The 19,865-nt window shown below is 33.6% G+C and overlaps 2 protein-coding genes across 4 annotated transcripts; both read right to left on the bottom strand.

The window, feature by feature from the left end:
• Positions 1 to 889: 889 nt before the first annotated feature.
• On the bottom strand, positions 890 to 7,699 carry LOC128181671 (uncharacterized). 3 transcript variants are annotated; one of them, XM_052850152.1, is made up of 2 exons: positions 7,523 to 7,699; positions 890 to 3,320 (listed from the first exon to the last, which is right to left on the bottom strand). In XM_052850152.1, exon 2 carries the CDS (start codon positions 3,311 to 3,313, stop codon positions 1,343 to 1,345), a length of 1,971 nt encoding a protein of 656 aa, XP_052706112.1. In that variant the 5' UTR covers positions 3,314 to 3,320; positions 7,523 to 7,699; the 3' UTR covers positions 890 to 1,342. The 3 variants fall into 3 exon arrangements, with proteins under 3 accessions (XP_052706112.1, XP_052706110.1, XP_052706113.1); XM_052850150.1 differs by lacking the exon at positions 7,523 to 7,699 and adding an exon at positions 4,956 to 5,220; XM_052850153.1 differs by lacking the exon at positions 7,523 to 7,699 and adding an exon at positions 3,651 to 3,764.
• Positions 7,700 to 9,439: 1,740 nt separating this feature from the next.
• Positions 9,440 to 18,261, bottom strand: LOC128182553 (charged multivesicular body protein 7-like). Its single transcript, XM_052851269.1, has 10 exons — positions 17,911 to 18,261; positions 16,345 to 16,534; positions 15,647 to 15,838; positions 12,988 to 13,058; positions 12,644 to 12,706; positions 12,220 to 12,268; positions 11,995 to 12,114; positions 11,735 to 11,833; positions 10,800 to 10,983; positions 9,440 to 9,787 (listed from the first exon to the last, which is right to left on the bottom strand). The coding sequence occupies exons 1-10, from the start codon at positions 18,156 to 18,158 to the stop codon at positions 9,651 to 9,653; spliced, it is 1,353 nt and encodes a 450-aa protein (XP_052707229.1). The 5' UTR covers positions 18,159 to 18,261; the 3' UTR covers positions 9,440 to 9,650.
• Positions 18,262 to 19,865: the final 1,604 nt, after the last annotated feature.

The following is a 19,865-nucleotide window of genomic DNA, read 5'->3' as shown; positions in this document are numbered from 1 at the left end:
AATGCAAGCACGCATGTTCACTGAGGTATTGAAAAAAATATTAATCAAACAAAAAAGAAACTCGTTTTAAAGCCAGACTAAAAACAGTGCTCTTTTTAAAACTTACCATTAAAATTATCTTTTAATCTTATTTTAGAAATGCTAGAAACGTGAAAAAACTGTATACACTGTAATAGATAGGCAAATTACAACAAAAATAAATGTCCTTTATCGGTACATTTGACAATCTGTGTTTTTGTTCCTACATCACTTAAGATGGCTCGGTGGTACTGGCCATTTTTAGACTGTATTGGTCTTCTCAGAAGAAGAGCTTTGTATAAAGACATAGGAAAATACTAAATTTTAAACATAAAATACAGGAATTTGTTTCTTTCCTAAATATAGTTTAATGCTTAACAAATAATATCTTAAAAGGTAAATGATAGTTAATTTGTCAACCATCAAGCGTCCTTATGACACTGAGGGCAGGTTATTAAATTAATCGTTGCACCAACTACATGCATGCTAGTTATGTAAATGACACCTTAATATGAAAATCCATGTTTCTTCTGCTATCAAGGGCATTTGTAATACTCACCCCCTACACAAATATACTATATACTTTTTAGCCAATTTTATCAGAAACTCTTCGTTGATGGTCTTAAAGATTTTTAATAATATATTTGGCAATTTAACTTACTTTAATTTTTGTAAGCACTGCATTAGGTCAGCGTTAATATATTCACAACTGTTTTTGAAAATGCAAAAGTATTTTTATTACTCTACTCGTTCCATAGGGATTAAAGAGAAGCATGTTTAACTTGTAGCAAAACAATCCAATACACATATACACAAACGCACCAGAGATTACCGTCATGCGCGGATCTAGAGGGGAAAATGAAAATTTATTAAATTTACATAGTAAAATTATCGCGAAAATATGCCTCGGACCCCCCCTGGCAAACACAATTATCCTTCGGACCCCCCCTGGAAAAATTTTCTGGATCCGCGCATGACCGTTATTATGCGGGCGACTGAAACACTATAACTGATTCCACTACATACAACACACAATACTTTATTTTGAGATCTATTAAAAAATTCAACTGAAAAAAGCTTGCTGTATAAACATTTTGTAAATTCTCTTTTATATACAAAACTTGTTCTGAAATATAAATATGAAATAAAAAAAATCATAGGTCTACAATATATTTGAAAAAAAGTTAACCAATTTGTAAATATTGAAAGAAACAATAACTAACTTTATCTAAAGATTTAAAAAAAATCTTCATTTTGTAAACATGGAAGAAAAAACCCAAAATACTGAAAATATTAAAATGTTATCCTATCCATTGAACAATGGTCATTTACAATAACAATACTGTCGAAGATGGGGTGCATCATTGTACACACAGTTAGCAGCATTTCCGTATCTGTTTATTCTACTAATCTCTCGTTCACTTATAACAAATTTGTCGACAGAGGCGAAGTGTTTTACAGTGGTTTCAAAGACACCGTCACCAGGCGTCGTTTGTAGCGTGATTTGATACAGAGCGCTCTTGTCAACTGCGCCTTTGGACTCTTTAGGCACCCGACCATCGACGTCAGCGCTGCCAAGGAAACGAGCTATATATGGATTTGACTGCATAACCATGGCACTTTTGATTGATTTTAAAGAGAGGGAATGGCATTTAGATCTGAATTTTTCTGTCAAACTGTTCATAAAGTCAACAATGGAAGCTGCTGCTTTTTTAGTGATGGGATCAGTAGCGGAAACGACGTTCCATCCCAAGCATGCACACCAATGAGGAGAAATATCTGCGTCAGTACAAGAACGATGCTTGGGAATAGGTTTGAACAAACTCATTCCTCTAGAGAGTTTTTCATTCTCAGAAGGTTTATTTTCGAATTTCATCATATCTCGGAATGTTTCGTGAATATCAAAAGGGGTAGTTAAACGATTTGCATTATTTTTGAAAGCTTTAAATTCAGAAGGATATTTCTTTTGAAACCATGTTGGAAAACGGAAAGAAAAGTATGGCATCCTCTCTTCATATTTCCCTTGCATGCTTTCTCTTACAGCATGAAATCGTGCACCATGGTCACTCATTAGTATCAACATAGTATTGTTTAAGTAATTATTTTCTTCTAAATATTTCAACATTCCCAACAAGTCATCATCAGCCCAGCTTAATGTGCTGGAATCTTCGTGACTATATTCCGAATGAAATGCAAATATAAATTTAAGGCGGTTCTGGTACATTTGAAACCCGTCCTTTACCCATTCCATCATGACCTTGTGTCTTCGCTCTGAACCGAGACAGAAAGGTTTATTATACTTGTGTAGCCCTTCTGACGCCTGACAATATGGCCGCCAAAAATGATCCACCGGTTGTTTGTCAAAACCCAGCATTCTTAAATTGAAGGTCCCGATCCAGCACATGTCTTCACCCCATTGCGTCATATATCCGGACTTTTTAAAATCGTTCCAAATCCATGGATGACCATCTACCACTTTAGCATCGGGTTTCCCGCGTCTAGCTTCCGGTAGTTCAATTTCCGTTTGTCCCGTAAGAATGGGAAGCAACGCCTGCGGGGTCCCGTCCCCAACAATATTGTACCCTTTTAAAACAATGCCTTTGAGATGTTCGGTGAAATATTTATGTGTTTTGGGCAAAGTTCTTAACCAAGTGTTTCTTGACACGGAGTCAAACCCAAACATCAAGACGTTTAAAGGCATGTAAAGTTGGTCGTACGAAGCTTTATTCACTCTCTCGTGTACCTCTCGGTTGTAAGCTACCGTCGTGTGTACATTTGAGTATTTGGCCCCAAACAAACCCGATTGACAAGAAACTTGTATCACATCTGCCGGGGCTGAGATAACCTTATTATCGAACGATTTTTTATCACCGACTCGAAAGTGATCTTCGTCTTTCCGATAAATTGGGGCATATTGACAGGAAATCTTTCCGTGTCTCAGCCTGGCTTCTTTATCTATCCAGAAAGTACCGTTGTTAACTTTAATCCAGTTACCATCCTCACTACATCGCAACGAACCAACGTCACGATAAAATTTCATTATCGATGGTTCAAAGGGGTCTAAGTAAGGGTGGTTACAGACTTGATCGCGACTGAAGGTTTGGTTCCTAAGCAGACTGTTAATCACCTCGTTGGCATACATGGAATCGGTTCCGCCATAATCCTGGTTTTGAGATCGCCGTTTCACCGTCAGCCAGAGGTACATGTAAACACTCAACACAAGCAGCAAGACGAGCGAGAGACATCGAAACCTTCTCCATCCGCGGCTAAAGCATCTTAACCACGCTGCCCCCATAGCATTGCTGAAATACAAAGCACGTCAAAAACATTACAATCGATTCTAGGCACACACTGGTGCCTGATAATGATGGCCACACATATGCACTAAATGTAATTAGAACTGAGATCTAAATTACTCTAGAGGAAGACGTTGTTATATCACACTTAACTAGCTAATTACGCGTAAATTCCTCTCAAACGAGCGCATTCGCCCTCCCAACGGTGAACCCCATTACTTAAACCACGCTTCCCACAACGTTATCCCCAAAACACCGTTAAAAATATGAACCCCTACCCCCGCCTTCAAAAAATAACCCCACAACGGATAAGCATTACATAGCATTTGACGGTACCTTAAAGCGTTGGTAGTATCCCTCTCATCACTGAAGCGTATGTGCTATCATAATAATGTCTGTGTGCACTGTTCAAGGTGCAATCCGATTACAAGCTCAATCAATAAGTAGCTGTCGAGGAAGGGGGGGGGGGGGTAGTTACAACAAAAGGCACATGGGGTCAAATTCTCCTTCAATGCCATTGCGACATCTTAGTTATCATTAAGTTGTTTATTATTTTTTTTAAAGTCTAATTTAAGTTTATAAATTTTTGGCATAAATTTTTCATTTTGAAAGACTGACACAAAATTACGTTTGACATATTTTTTTTTTGATGGAAGAAATAAGGATCTTAGTGACTTAATCTGGCATTCCTAACACAAAGAATGTTTATAAATTTTATAAACTCACAGAAAATTTCCGCAAAGAGGAGGAAAATAACAAAAAAATTTATTTGATTTTCGATACGTCCCAACTTGAAGGAGAGAGGGAAACAAGAACACTATCACATTTCCATGTTTCCCCCAGGCGATGTAAGATAGATGACATCAACTGTAGCTATTCTGTCTGTCAACATCATTTTACATGCATGTGTTTGATACATGTACGTACCGGTACTCTCATTGCATCTACAGATACCGTCTTGTTTTTACAAATTAACTGCTTCAATTTATTGTTTCACTGGTTTTGGATCATAATTCGAAACATACTTTAAAATGTTCATCAACATGAAATATTCTGTAATTCTGCAAATCCTAACTTCAAATATTTCAGCCATCTTTGTTGTTGTTGTAAAACTGTTGTAATCGTGTTTACGGCCGTGCCACTCGATCCTACCTGTTGCTGACTTACAAATGTCGGGTCTAAAGTCTAAATTCGCTAACATACTGGGGCTATGAATTAATTAATTTATACACATGTAAAAGTTAGAGACAGAAGATAATCAAATATGTATGCGCACGTGTGGTTTAAGGTATTCTGTAGTTTTTCTCTCTCTCTAGTTTTTGCACCAAATATTTGCTTGGTCCAGAATACATTTCTTTTTATCTTATCTTATATTTACCCATAACTATAGAAATTGAGCGGGAAACTAATGCTTGTGTTTCCATGGTTTATCTTGGAAGAGTCTTTCACCTTTGGTATGGCTCACATTATTCATGTATACAAGTGCGCACGTGGCGCATGCACACACACATTTGAACTAAGAATTCATTAAATTTTCACCAGAGAAAATTTCCGCATATGATAGTATGTTCTTCCCTTTTTAATTTGATTATGTACAATGCATATGTTAAATAAACTAGAATATATTATCTCAATACATACTTCAATATTCTTTATGACACTGATCCAATATACAGTCGCTCCAATATTAACTCCAAGACACAAATTGAGATTATTCCATCATTGACATCACATGCTTTCAAAATGAACACGTGTGTCACCTTGTTCTGTTCAAGTGTAATTTCATTGCACTCCCTCTGCGCTTATTCGCACAACTAGAAATGCTTCCCCAAGCGTTTTAATGCATTCACTTTAACGTGTGTTCTAGCTGACTGCTCTGTATACTTGACAACTGTGGATTTTGTTTCCCTGGTGCAGCTGTCAAACTGGGGACATTGTAAATAGCTTAACGCAGTCAAAATTGAAAAAAAAGAACAAAGAGATACAAGTATATTTCACAGTGATATATATAAATTAGTGGACTTTCACGTGCCCATGATTTAATTGTACTGTAATTTATATATGAGGTCATGTGAACAGTGTATATGTGTAAAATGAATGAATAACAGGTGTCAACGCAGTTTTATCTAATGCAATTTCATTACCATACCCATCTTCGCTAGCCAAGGGTGACGATCCACGGTGAATAGTGAAACACCGTGGATCGTCATCCTTGGCTAGCGAAGATGCGTCCATGAAAACCCCCTTTTAATAAAACTTGTTTTAAATACAACGCGTTTTACTATCTGTTGAGATGTGAGCTAGACTTCATTAAAGTCAATGATGTACCCTAAAATATACAACAGAAGCGACATACAATGCTCCCTGGCTGATACTTAATTTATTGGGAAGCGACTCCATTTTGTATAAAATTCTTACATTCGTTATTTAATGTTGTTATACTTTCATGTTAAATACTGAAATCTGATTGGTTAAGACGCAGTTAATAATATTTTCTATTACCCTCAGCGTTAGCAACGCACTTAGCAATGGGTAACATTAAAAAATGTTACATGTGCGAAAATTATGCGCGTACGGTTCGCTGTAGAATTCACGTTATTCCTGTATAAAAACAGTAAAATTTTCCTAAAAATTAAGACATTCAGTATAACAAAATAAATAGTGCCTGTTTGGTAGGATAACAGTTGAAATTGACACCCCTCGAAAACCATTGTCAACCTCCGCTTCGCGTCGGTTGACAATGGTTTTCTCGGGGTGTCAATTTTAACTGTTACCCTCCCAAACAGGCACTATTTATATATTATCAACTGCGTCCAAACCAATAAGATTTCAGTTTTTAACATGAAAGTATAACAATAGATGATAATCCGCGCAAGCGCGGGAATTAACACCAAATGCTTAATATGTTGAACCATATTTTTTTGTTCATTTTTGTATATACTTTGTCCGATTTTTTCCTTATCTTATTTTTTAAAATTGAAATAAAAGACAAACTTGCTTTTTTATTATTGGTTTTTATCGTAAAATGTTTCATTTATATGAGTAGGAACCATTGCATGTACATTTATTGTATTTGTATCCCCAAAAAGACCATAGAATTAGTGTAGTTTAAAAAAAGGAAATATCTAGAAAAACATATTTGTAATTAAGTTTTATCCGACGATTTAAAAAAAAATGTGTCAAACGTCTCCTTGAAATAGAACCATTTTAAAAAGAACGTGGACTTTGGGTAGTTGTGTCAAACATAACTATGACATAGGCTTGTCTATTTCATTGCTGCCCACTCAGCCACGGCTCTTTGAAATTAGCAAGATTTGTCTGGCATTTGAGCTAAGATACGCAATCGGTGCACATTTCGCTTGAAACTGCGTCATTTTTAACTTGTTTTGACGCAAGAAATGGACAGCTACGTCCAACTGAAAGTCAAAGGTCAGACGGTTTTGATTTTAATCACTAAATGACTTTCTTATCTTTTTGACTGGGGAGGGGGCAAAAAATGCATGCAATGATATTTGTGAAGAAAAAACAATAATGATACACGTATATGTGGGTGTAGAAAACGGGAATCTTGAAGAAATTTTTTTTACAGGGAATTGGTTCAACTTTTGCCTTTTTTCACAGAAATGTTTTCTTTTAAAGGAAAAGAATATACCCTTCAATTCTAGATGCAAAATTCTAAAAGGCCGAAAGAAAAGGGCTCTTTACTAATCTTCTTATTTTACATATATCTGATTTCTTATATATAAACTACCTTCTTTGATTATAACCAATACAAATGTCCGATCAAAAAATAAATTTAAAAAAAAGAAGAATCGAAGAAATGAACTATTTTAAATAATTAGCATAAGTTATATACACTCTGTATATGCTATGTACATGTGTGCCTTAGGGCGAATCGAATTGTGCAATAACACTGCTTAGAGCTAGCATCTTTATAATTACATTGTAATGAATAATTTATTTTAAAATGGTTAAAGTTTTTAATTTTTTAAATGTGTATCATATTAGAAAGACCTGTGAGCTATGACAGATGATGATATATTCTTTCTTCCTTCTAGGTCGTATATATTTCACATGCATGGTTGCCAGAAAAAGATCTACGTGCACTCTGTATATTTAATATTATATATAAAAAAAGCACCATCTTCATATAATAAAGCACCATCTTCACCTGAAATAACCACAGCATAATATAATAAAGCACGTACCATTTTCTTATGAAACAGCCACATAAGGCAGCTATGGCGTTCCATATGCTTTCCTTCCGTTTTGTATCCTTACTTGTAATCTATTTCTTCTTCAACTTTTTTTGTGATGGAACTAGTATCTACGTATGTGTTTTACCGACTATTCATCTGCATAACATGCATATTAAACCCAGTCAACTTGTTTGTCTATTTTAATGGCCGTTAATTTAAAAAAGACGGATATATATTGAGGAAACGAACAGTCAAGGAAAAAATAAAATGTTACGTAATTCCCCCTCGGCATTTGAGATATTTAAGAAAATAAATCAAACAAAAACTAAACGAATAAACCAAAACCAAGCCTATCGTTTCATTTTGCGTACTATAGTATAAATAGTATACTGAGTTTCAAAGTTGCAGTCATAAGTAATTCCTCGATTTATATTGGACCAAGAATAAGAGGAAAAAGCTCAGTATGAAGTACAATATGTACTTTGAATACAAGCACTGCTGTTGGTGTTATTTTGTCTCCGAAACTTCTAGATTCAAATGAGGACCATTATTGCAATGAGCAATAGTATAGACATGTAGTTCCATATCAAACTGCTTGTATTACCACATTCACTTTAATTTGGAATGATTTTAAGGGGGGGGTGGCTGCTGAAGTTTTACTAATAATTACAATTTAATTCTTTAAAAGGGGGGGGGGGGGGGGGCTGCACAATTTAGTAAACACGAACCACATCGTTTAGCTGTGTGTGTGTGCAGTACTCCCCCCCCCCCTCTAGGATTTTTGCAATTTATCAAAATGCCAGCAAAAAGGAAAAGATTCTAGGACCCCCCTCCCCCCCCCCCCAAAAAAAAAAAACAACAAACAAACAAACACACAAACAAACAAACAAAAACAAAACACACACGCACGAAAAAAAATTACAAAGGCAAAAACAAAACAAATGAAATAAAAACAACACCCCCCCCCCAAAAAAAAAACCCCAACAAAACTGCATAGTCTTTTTTACAAACAGGAAGAGATGAGGTAGTAAAAAGATATTAAAGAAGACTCAGATGCTCCAAGCACTTATACGATACTCCAACTCATCCCTCAAAAGGAAAAAAAAACTTTGCTCAAAGTTTTTATTAATAAAACGATAATTTTCGTTTGAAAACAGACTCTTATGGTGATGAGTATTTTCTCCCTTTGGAAAACATTTATCATCTTCCCTTTTGGCAATTACTTTAAAAATTAATCTCATAAAGACATAATTCAAGGTACCAGAAAACAATATTTTCGACTTGAATGAATATAAATTTTTATGAAATGTTAAAGATGTCACTGTTTTGAATACAAATAAAATTGTTATATCAAAGAATTTTAATGTGATTCTTTACTTTTAATTGGACGTTTCTTCTGGAAACCGTGGTGATTGGTGTGCTTGTCCAACAGCAACCGTTAGTGCATACAGGAAGCATACGTCCTTCCAAAATCGTAGGACGCACTTGCGTGTCTCGCAAGATTTTCAATAAAATCTGCCCATAGACCACCCGTAGAAGCACGTACTACCACTTGAAACTGAGGCTTTACCTCACTCTCTATGTAATGTTACCTTTAAACTTTAAAGGTACGTGTAATTATTACCCGGTATTTTGCATTTAAATTTTCATATCGGAATTAAACTAGGTGTTTATTTTTTTGGTATGTTCACTCGGGTTTTGCATCTGACATTGCTTTTTTTTCCACCCCGTATATGGAAAAGGCTTCATACAAGTAACAATACTTATGGAAAGCCTGATCAGGTCTGCTCGCATAGATAACCTTACAAAAAGTTAGATTCACGTGTTTTTAAAAAAATATATCGTAAATTCACTACTCAACAACCAGCCAGCCACGTAGATTGATGCTACTGTGATTTCAGAAATAAAAGAAATAAGATAGGACCAGTTTGATTTATTTTTGGAATAACAACAGATTTATTCATTAATCAATATACTTTTATTAAGTCAATGTACACATAATTTATGATATATGATGTATTTCATATGATAAAAATAACTGCTAATGCATTGTCCGCTCAAATACAGTATGATAAAACTATGAATTGTAAAATGATGTTCAATGAAAGACATGGGATTTGAAATCACTCCATCGCCATTATACAGCTTCTTTGCTTCTTTTAAGTTTGTCAGATGGAGAAAGATCAGGAACAAATATCTCACTCTGTGATTCCATTTCACTGAATTCCTTGGACTTTCCTGGTGAGAAAGTGGGAACGTCTGGTAGCTTAAGACCTGAAAATGTACATATAAATGAAAAATATATCTACAATATTTGTCAGTGCCTTTTGATTTCACAGTTTAAACAAAAAAAACCCACTATACATGCATTCAGATACATAAGGTTAATCTCAATCTTGAAAAATTGGTAAAAATGGTCACAAACTATATCATTCTGATTAAAATCATCCCCTTTGTGATGAGTGTAAGGAGAAGGGGGAGGATTTTAATCAGACTGAAACTTTATGTTCATAGAAATACTAAAAGGGATTTGCAAATATGGTATTTGCATATAAATGGGGGTTGGCAGTAATAACATGTACATGAATAAATATTTTGGATATGATTAAAGGATCCACAGAAAAGAAATAATTTTACTAAAAACATAAGGCACCAGGAATGTTTTTAAAAAAATGTATCATTTATCCAAGTACAATTCAATGACTATAGTTAATAATATCGGTGTTATTTATAATAATTAGTACATACAATCAATTTTTTACACTTAAAATTTTGAGATGAAACAATGAATAAAATGACAGTAATTGAGATACTTTGAAATCTGAGTTGGGACCCAAAGAAAACTATAAAGTTTGATTTTATTTTTGTTTCACATGAATACAAATACAGTAAAACACTGTTATAACGAAGCGTCAGGGATGGGCCATTTTGCTTCGTTAAAAGCGTAATTCGTTATATCCGTCAAGTTTACAACATGTAATATAGTCACTGGGAATGAAAATCACTTCGCTGTAAGCATCAATTCTTTATAAGCGTGTTCGCTATAACCATGTTTTACTGTAATTAACTGCATGATCGGATCCAGAAATTTTTTTTCCAAGGAGGGTCTGAGCTTCAATTTTGTTTGCCAGGGGTGTGGGGTGTCTAAGGCCTTTCTTTAAAATTTTGCATTGTGAATTTAATAAGTGTGAATTTTCCAAGGAGGTTTGGGGGTGGAGGGGGAGGGGGGTTGGACGCCTCCTTCCCCCCTCCACAAATAAGATTTACTATACATGTAACAACTCACCAGCAAGGAGGTCTGAGAGTTCATCCTCACTGGAGGCTTGTTTTCTTCCATCCACTTGCTGATCACCCACTGCTGATTTACCATCTTCCAGTAAGAGACTCTCAAGACTAGCTTCCAGTGACTCCTCTTCCTCATGGTCAATTCTGCTTATTTCAGACTGAATTTCCTCTTGATCTTGCATTGCCTATAAAAAAGACCATTCGTAATTAGCCAGTACGATTTTAAAACCAATTTTAAGATAAAAATGATAAATTGTACCATAAATGGCCCTTGAAATTTACAGGGTGGGAAAATAACAACTGATCATGCATATTAACTACTTCAAAAAATACAGTCTTTAACGATGACCATTGCTAATTCTTTGGCCATTGAAACAGTAATTCTTTTACGTAACCAGCTTATATATTTAGTAGGTTTAGATAAAATTGCTGTTTTGAAAGGAAAAAAACAACAACAAAAACAACAAAACCTTAATTTTCAAATTGTATCCTAAGGCTTCTTAATTTTACTTTCAGCAACTATAACATTGCATTTTGTATGAATTAATGTATTAAATTAATAGTTTTCAAAGGTCTGTTTATTTACATTTCATAGTTATGTAGTGTGATTAATACCGGTATAAAACTATTGGTTAATTTGGACAGTCTTCGAAAGTATTACACAAGTCAATCATATAAATTTCTCAAGCATCATAAGTGCTGACCAGAATTTTTTTCATATTAATACGGTACCTAAAAATGAATTAGATACTGTACATGTACTCATTAAAAATACATGTATCAGATAATTGATACATTTGATAAGTTAAACTTCTGTCAAAATCAAACATCATATACAATTACTCTGTATGAAATTAAAGCATGCCATGGGAGAGAACACTGTTTTTGCTACAATATTGTCCACTACATGTATTACCATGGTTACTGTGTATATACCTGATTGAGGTCATCCATGACATCACTAACTTTGTCCAAGTCATTTTTCTCGTTGATGCCTTTCAGTGCCTGGGCCCCACTTTCAATTGCCTTAACAACCTTCAAACAAAACAGAAATTGAATTAAAAAAAATCATCAGAAGACCATTTTCAAATATTTTTTTCTTCTGCAAAATGGCTTTCTCATGGCTCTGTTCATAACCTTTAACGATTGACAATGTATCACGGATCTAGTGTGATATTTTTTCTGGGTTACTTTACCATTTCTTCAGATGCAGCATGGCCTATTCTGTGTAAGATATCATCAAGGAGATCAATGGAATTCGACAACTTTGAAATCCTGTCCTGGACTCTCTTGTACTGCTTGAATGTTCTCAAAGACTGTTGAAAATAAAATTAGCAGATGAAACATGCCTGCTGTATTGTACATTTGTAATACATAAGCTGTGATGAAAAATCAAGTTGGTCTGGCATTGGACAACTTACATGTTGCTTCATGCTTTTGTTTCTGTATTGAATGGCTTCTTTTTTCAATCTAAACATCAGAAAAAAAACCCAGGGTAATATGTTTCATAGAAAGAGTTTACTACCGGTATATATGAGTTGATCCATTACTAAAATAATAAGACTTCTCATTTTATCTGTAGTATCTTATATCAGTGTTTATAAGGTACACATTGGGAAAAGTTTTTAAATAACTCCAATTCCTCCTTAAAAAATCATTCAAATTAAAAGTGAATTTTTTAATAATGCATGTATATTAATTTTGATTTTACTTTTATCATAAAAATGTAATGGTTCATATAGTACATTTACAAATAAAATATTACAGTGTACTGGTATTAAAAAATATACCTGTATGTATCTTACTAACACTATTCACAGACTTTTTTAATATATACTGTGTTACCTTTCTCCAACAAATGACAGTGTTTCCATTTTACTCATTAGTGCACTTGAAGTCTTTTTAATTCTGAAAATAATTTAAAAAAAAGTTATCTTGATAAATAACCATAAATTTAAAACACAACCTAGTAATATCACATATATTGGGCCTCTGACTTTAAAAAAAGGTAGTAATGTATTACGACAAGTCTCGGACCACTAACTACTGATTTGCACACATGGTAAATACCTGAGTTAAGATTTGAATATTTGAAGAACCTCACCTTCCTATTTTTCTCAAAACACCTCAATGATTAATTACAGCTAGGATAAATGTTAATTATTAACATACTTAGTCTTAGCTTATACCTGAAAATTTTCAAGTCCTCTCCTGTGATATTCTTTACTTTATCATCATTTTGTGAGCAGAATTTGATAATCTGTTTTGAAAATATAGAAGGCATTATTAAAAAATATTGTTATAGTAACTAAAAGATCAGAAAATCAAAATACATTTGCAAAAATCCAAGTTACAAAATACAGTACCAGCTAAAATAATATCTAAATACATAATAATTAATACAAATTTTATACTTATTACCAGAATGTCAATCAATAAAAACATCAATAAAAAAAAAACGGTTTGGTAAGAAATTAAAACATGAAGAATCTTTAAAAAATAATTATAACTAGAGCAAAGCTCGTTGCAAAGCAACGAGTGGGTCTTCCGTTAATGTCGGAAGTAAAGCTGGAAGTTCCTGTTAAAAGCAGAGCTCTTGAACCAATAACAAGAGTAACTAAAATAAAAAGATGAGAAAATCGAATTATTCCTGGTACGACTTAACATAATACGAATGATTTTAAGTACGACTTAACAAAAATATTTCCGATTTCAAGAACGACTTAACAAAAAAAGTCCGAATGTGTTCAAGTACGACTTAACAATTATTTTTGGTACGAGTTAATTTTACTTTGAACATTACGCTATTTTTTAAACCAAGGACGCGGAAACAAAATTTCCGGAAAAATAAATTTTTAAACCCCGATATCTCTGTAATGCATCGTCTGATTTTAAAACGGATTTCAGTTTTAAATTAAGCTTAATAAAAGCTGCTTTGTTGCTTTATAATAAATATCAAATTTTGGTCAGAAAAGAGTTATCATAAAAAGACTTAGTAGCCCTTGTACCCCCTAATTTGTGGAGCCAGCCCCTTTTTCTTGATATCAAATAAAAGGTCTCGCTAATATAAACATATTTTGTTCTACAAGTGTTCATGAATTGTAAACCGTTCTCGAGATATATGTACAAATGTGTTTTAAGGGCCGACCCTTTAACCCCTTACCGGGGCCACTAACAACAAAATTTTTGGTTTAATATTGTTCAGAACATTATTTTGAACAACTTATGTTCTACACTGCTTTTTAAAATATTTCTCCTTTTTCAGATATTAATGATCATAGTTTTGAGTTCTGGCCCCTTGAAACCCCTAATTACGTAATATATAACTTAGGTATGGTACTGTATAGTTGAACAGCTGTACAATGAACATTTTTGCTTCTATAATTAATAACAAAATATTGTTCAGTAAAGAGTTATTGTAAAAAGACATTAGAGCCCTTTTGGCCCCTAATTTGAGAGGCCAGCCCCTTTTTCTTGATATCAAATTTAAGGTCTTGCAAATTTAAACATATTTTGTTCAACAAGTGTTCATGAAATGTTAGCCGTTCTTGAGATATCTGTACGAATGTGTTTTAGGGGCCGACCCTTTAACTCCTAAATGGGGTCATAAACAAAAACATTTAAGGTAGCATATTGACAAGAACACCATTTTAAGCAACTTTTGTTCTACATTGCTTTTAAAAATATTTCTCCTTTTTCAGATATTAATGATCAAAGTTTTGAACTTCTGGCCCCTTGAAACCCCTAATTACGTAACATATGACTTAAGTATGATACTGTATAGATAAACAGCTGTACAATGAACATTTTTGCTTCTATAATTAATAACAAATTATTGTTCAGTAAAGAGTTATTGTAAGAGGACTTTAGAGCCCCCTTGGCCCCTTATTTGAGGGGTCAGCCCCTTTTTCTTGATATCAAAGGAAAGCTCGTGAAAATTGAAACAACTTTTGCATTACATGTTTAAACAAATTATGTGCAAATCGAAAGGTATTACAGAAAATGTGCGAAAATTTCTTGGAAAAATTTGGTGCTAATTTTCAGGTTCAGGCGAGCTTCGAGGCCTTGAGCAATTTTCATAATTGGAAGCATGGGGGTACATCTACAGACATTCATCTACAACCCCTGAAAATTTTAAGCTTCTATCTTGATTAGTTTCGGAGGAGATGCGTGGACAAAATGACCCTTAAAAATTTACAAAATCGTCTATATCTTAAACCGGAAGTGACGTCATCATGCAAAAATTTATTAATATGTAGCGACGATGATGTTCTATCACTCCTGAAAATTTCGTGCAAATCGGTTGGGTAGTTTTTGAGAAATAACGCTCAAAAAAAGTCAGAAAAAGAAAAAAAAGAATAATAAGAATAAAGAAAAAGAAACCGTAGAATAACAAGAGGGTCTTCCGTTGGAAACGGAAGACCCTAATTTCTAGCAGAGCTCTTTTAAAGAAATATGAATTGCATTTTTATGTAATAAAATTGCAATTTTCTTTTGAAATACCAGTAAAAAATATGATTATTGTTAATAAAACATTGTTTAGTCATATCTTTGTGAAAAAAAAGTATTTAGAGGCTCAGATGAAAGCAAAATTACATGTTGTGATTCAGTACAAATTCTGGTTTAATTGTGATAGATTCCAGATATAGTACACAAATCCCTGAGCAATTTGTTTTACTCTTACTTAGCTTACAAAATAAAATTCCAGAAATACATTTAACTCAAAATTTAAAACATTAACATTCTGTTAGTATCGGTACATTTCCATTTGGCTAATAATGTACATACTAAGGGTCATTTCAATTGTACCAAGAGAGGATCATTGTAAGTTATCTACCTTAAACTTACCACACTGTCTTCTTCTGTGCTAATCACAGCTTTTCTTTCTTTAACAAGCTGTTGTATCACCACCTTAAATTCCAGTTCTGAGGAACAGAGGTCTCCACATTGACTGTACACTTCCGAGTACTCCATGATGCTGTTTACAATGTCACAATACATCTGGCACTGCAGCCTTTCCAATACTTTGGAGCACTGATCCTGAATTTCAAAGACCAATAACATGATAATTTAAATTGTTATATCAATTAACAAAGCTGTGTGTCTAATTATTTCTATTCTAAATATTTTGATGAAAGTTTTAGCATGAACTATATTATAATATATATATATATGTGTATTTCTACATTGAAAACAAAAATCAATTATTTGAAGATATAAAAACTAGACATTAACCATCCAAAGAGTCCCTAGGTGTAATCTTAAAAGAGATAAATTGATTGAAACTGTGAAATTTTTTCCTTTACATTTTTTCCATATTTTTGAATTTTTGTCTAAGGGACTTCTTTTTCTCTTAAATACCTGTTTCTTCCAAAACATTTCACTGAGATTTAGCAAGATAACAAAAAAATCAATTGATTTGTGTAAGTAGATAAACATGATAAAATTATTAATTTGTCTTTAATAAATATTTTCTCAAATATATTCATTGTAATCAATTAATGTTTAAATGAAACAAATATTATATGTTTGATTTAAATGTTTACATTCAAGCAGCTCTCAAGGATGTATCTAGGATTATCCTCCTCTGAACTTTCTTTTGTCAGCGTTTTCCAACCCCATGAAATCGGAGACTTCACAAGAGTGTCATATCCCCAGGTCAACCAGCCTTTCCGACCAGAACCAGATGGAGGTTGAAGAATGTCACAGTTTTGTAGTTTTCGAATCTTTCCGAGACTGCAATCAAATACATATATATTCTTACTCTTTATCCAAGTCCGTTCTGCAGCACATATTATTTTTTATGAACAAAAAATGATAAAAATTTCTATTTTATCGAAGAACAATTGATAAAAAGATTATGTTTGTCATGCAGATACAATTCATATAAGAAGACTCCAAGATCTTTTTCATTGAAATTTTACCCTTGACGTCATATGTATACTTAGATAGAATGTTCTATCGTTAAAATGACAGATGTCCTACAAACTGGTTTAACGATAGAATTCGTCCCATACACTCGCCTCATAGCAAATAAAAAAATTATATCGCGCTGTATCTTGCCTAAATTTTCATATGATCGGTCTTAAATACCTACAATGTTGCTCTTTTATAATCCCATATTTCCACAATAACTGTTTTTGCAACGAAATCACTGCCACTTTTAACATCACGTTTGAAAATTTGCTGTTTATGATCGCCATGTTGATGATAAATCTGAGACATGGAATGTCGGAAATCGCACTCGGAATGTCTGACATTCCGAGTGTGATTTCCGACAAAATGACAGGCAAATTCAAACGTATATTTTAACAAAATGCCTTAGTATGACTCATTAAATGGATATTTTGTGGACTTAACTACATATGCATGTTCAAAAAGGTTTGTTATGTATAAAAATGTGTTTCTCCCCTGCAGATTATTTTTTACAGACTTAAAATCGATGCGAAGCTGATCCGCTTTGCAGTTGCTATATTGCAAGTACATGGGACGAATTCTTACTGTGACCACAGGTGCTTGTGGACTGGACCGTGCACTACCCCCCCCCCCCCTTTTTTTCTATTTTTTTTTTAATTTCTTTTATTAATTATCATTAACAACCCCTTATATATGTCTCCAGCCGAAAAATAAAAGAAATATCACGACTTGGTAGCATTTTATAATCACACTCGTTTCTCCTATATATATAAAGTCGTGATATTTCTTTTATTTTTCGGCTGGAGACATATATAAGGGGTTGTTAATGATAATTAATAAAAGAAATTAAAAAAAAAAATTTGAAAAAAAAATATAAAAAAAGGGGGGGGGGGGGGTAGTGCACGGTCCAGTCCACAAGCACCTGTGACTGTGACCTGAGCGTAGCCTGGTCACTGTGAGATTATTCTTTCTAATGTATACTGGACACGCAATGTTTAATTTGTGATTTGAGTAGGCAGGCGGATCCTACTGTCTACATTTCAACCCATAAAAAAAATGCACTCAGCCCAACAGTCAAACCGTTTACATATTAAATATGGAAATATTAATAACCACAGGGGGTTCAAAAGAAACATTGCACAGACTTATGGGCTAAAATTATTGTATTATACACTCTACATTTTAATTAGCTATACCTTAGCATTTCCGAAAGTACAGTTTCTATACAAGTAGGTATTTTCCCTTTTCTTTTAAACATTTGTGGTAAATATTTTCCTTCAATGATGCATTTGTTGGTGAGTTTGTGTTCGTCCTCAATGATTTGGATCCAAAACTTCATTTTCTGATTCCACGAAGAAGGATTCAAATCTTTTTCACGAAAAGGTGAAAACAAAACATTCATCCGTGTATCATCATCCCACACATCTGGCTTGAGGCGATCCATTTCATCCAAACAAATAAAATATGAAACACAAAATCGAAACGAAAAGTGTTTTTTTTTCAAAATGATCAATGTAAAATTTGCTGTTTCTTTCAAATGGTACGTCTACATTATTTCAAACATTCGATCGATTATGATTTAAACATTCTAAAGACCAAAAATGGTGCGGTAAACCGATTTTCTCCGAAATCGTCAAAAGAGAGAGAGAGAGAGAGAGAGAGAGAGAGAGAGAGAGAGAGAGAGAGAGAGAGAGAGAGAGAGGAGAGAGAGAGAGAGAGAGAGAGAGAGAGAGAGAGAGAGAGAGAATTGTTTGTCTACGTGAGAATGAACATATGGTAACCCAGCCCCCCTCCCGAGAAAAAATCCTGTATCCGCTATTACAACTGACTATCAAGTTGAATTCGTGCAATATTTTCCCGCGCTATTATCAGATTATTGGAGGGGGGGGGGGGTGCAGTGTTGTTTTTATATCAGCATAACAGGTGCACGATGATACATAAATGTCAATTTCTCCGTCAAATTTATATTATTTCAGCATATTCATTTTTCTCGGGCACATAGCTACATACAGGACGGGGGGGGGGGGGGGGGGGGGGGGTAGGGAAGCCCTCTAGCTCGTTGGAAACAGACCGTTTTGTTTTCTTATAATCTCATATCCTTTTGATCAAAATTAATAACACTGTCACAAAGGACCCCCCTGTAAAAAAAGTAATTAAAAACATAATTTATGAGGTAATTTTTATTTCAAATATTTAAATATTTTGAAAGAGATTATTCATTCTTCCTTAAATTTTTTAACAAAAAAACCCCCAACGAAATATCTGAAATCAAACCATATTTAAACACATTGCTGTATGCACACACTAATCTTTTTTTTTTTCTTTGTTTAATGAATATTCTAAAAAATAAAACTTGTATAACAAGCTAAAAAAGCTTCTCCAACTCTTAATTTCCTACGCGGGAAGGGGGGGGGTCTATTCATCAATTAATACATCTACTTCCAATATTCACTTCCTCAAAAATATGATTCATCAATTAATACATCTACTTCCAATATTCACTTCCTCAAAAATATGTGGGTGGGGGGTGTCAATAAGAAAAAAAGTCCCGGTTCCCAAGTGTCTCGTGTCTGACTTATGAAACAGTGGAAAGGAATAAGAGAAAAGTAGATATTTTCCTTACTATCGTTGAGGGCATGTTACGTATTACAGTCATAATACTTATTTATCTCTATAGATGGGACTGTTTAAAAACTTTGTGATATCCGAGTATTCGAGAAATCGAGGGTAAAATACATCAAAATTAAGTAGTTGAGACTTACACATAACTTCAACAGCTGTTCAACATATCTATTGCATTGTATACTTTTGCTGCAGTCGATATTTTCATTATTATTGATATGATATGTATACAAATATATAAGCATAATTTCAATGTATAAGAAGGTCCAACATTGTTTAAAAAACAAGTGTTAAGTTTAGACAATAACTATTGTTTTATAGCACAATGGTACGATACACGTGCGTGTATTTCAGAAAAATCAATATGAAATAGTTTTTATTTTCAAAAGTAAGATATTTGAATGATTTCAGTGTTATAAAAACATTCATATTAAAAATAATATTAAACTCTGCTTCAGTTTAATGCAATTAAAGATTACTGTATTTTTAAAGATTTTTTTTTTGTATACAGATGTTCGTTACCACAATC

This window comes from Crassostrea angulata, chromosome 4 (assembly GCF_025612915.1).
Source record: "Crassostrea angulata isolate pt1a10 chromosome 4, ASM2561291v2, whole genome shotgun sequence".
In the NCBI taxonomy this organism is placed as follows: Eukaryota; Metazoa; Mollusca; class Bivalvia; order Ostreida; family Ostreidae; genus Magallana; species Magallana angulata.
The sequence above is the reverse complement of the archived record's forward strand: the minus strand, read 5'-3'. Positions and strand labels throughout refer to the sequence as shown.

Bases quoted from the DNA above. Each gene is read 5' to 3' on its own strand.
- LOC128182553 (XM_052851269.1), bottom strand. From the start codon at position 18,158: ATGGATCGCCTCAAGCCAGATGTGTGGGATGATGATACACGGATGAAT. The intron at 11,834-11,994 runs GTAAAGTAACCC...TTTTGTTTGAAG, and splicing joins ATGCTGCATCTGAAGAAATG to GTTGTTAAGGCAATTGAAAG. The intron at 9,788-10,799 runs GTGAGTTGTTAC...GTACATTTTCAG, and splicing joins ACTCTCAGACCTCCTTGCTG to GTCTTAAGCTACCAGACGTT.
- LOC128181671 (XM_052850152.1), bottom strand. From the start codon at position 3,313: ATGGGGGCAGCGTGGTTAAGATGCTTTAGCCGCGGATGGAGAAGGTTT.